At 64.6% G+C, this 319-nt stretch overlaps 1 protein-coding gene across 1 annotated transcript in view; it reads right to left on the bottom strand.

The window, feature by feature from the left end:
* Nucleotides 1-319, bottom strand: part of MUTYH (mutY homolog) — a gene marked incomplete at its 5' end in the record, with an annotated part of 3677 nt that overhangs the window by 978 nt on the left and 2380 nt on the right. Inside the window, 2 exons of the mRNA XM_010019623.1 lie at nt 21-61; nt 264-316. Coding sequence (XP_010017925.1) covers nt 21-61; nt 264-316 — 94 coding nt within the window. The remainder of the gene's footprint in view (nt 1-20; nt 62-263; nt 317-319) is intronic.

Here is a 319-nt window from a genome sequence, read left to right on the forward strand (position 1 = left end):
GTCCCCTGCAGATCCTGAGCCAGTGGGAGACTTGGGAACTCCCAGAGCCCAGCCAGGAGACCTTAGGAGGGGGCATGACAGGGATGCGAGATGAGAAGAGACGCATCTGGGGACACTGAGCCCCACAACATGCAGGGGCTCCTTTCCCTATCCCAGCAGCACACGCATCACTGGTGCATCCCTCTCCCAGGCTGCTCTGCCCCTCATGCAGGTGGGAAGGGGCAGTGCGGTGCCTTTGCCCCCCTCCTGCCCAGCCCCATCACCTGAGCTGGGTCTCTGCACGATGAGGTACTGGGGGGTCCCGTGGCAGGCCCCCCTC

Source organism: Nestor notabilis, unplaced genomic scaffold, assembly GCF_000696875.1.
Source record: "Nestor notabilis isolate BGI_N333 unplaced genomic scaffold, ASM69687v1 scaffold19628, whole genome shotgun sequence".
NCBI classification, from domain to species: domain Eukaryota; kingdom Metazoa; phylum Chordata; class Aves; order Psittaciformes; family Psittacidae; genus Nestor; species Nestor notabilis.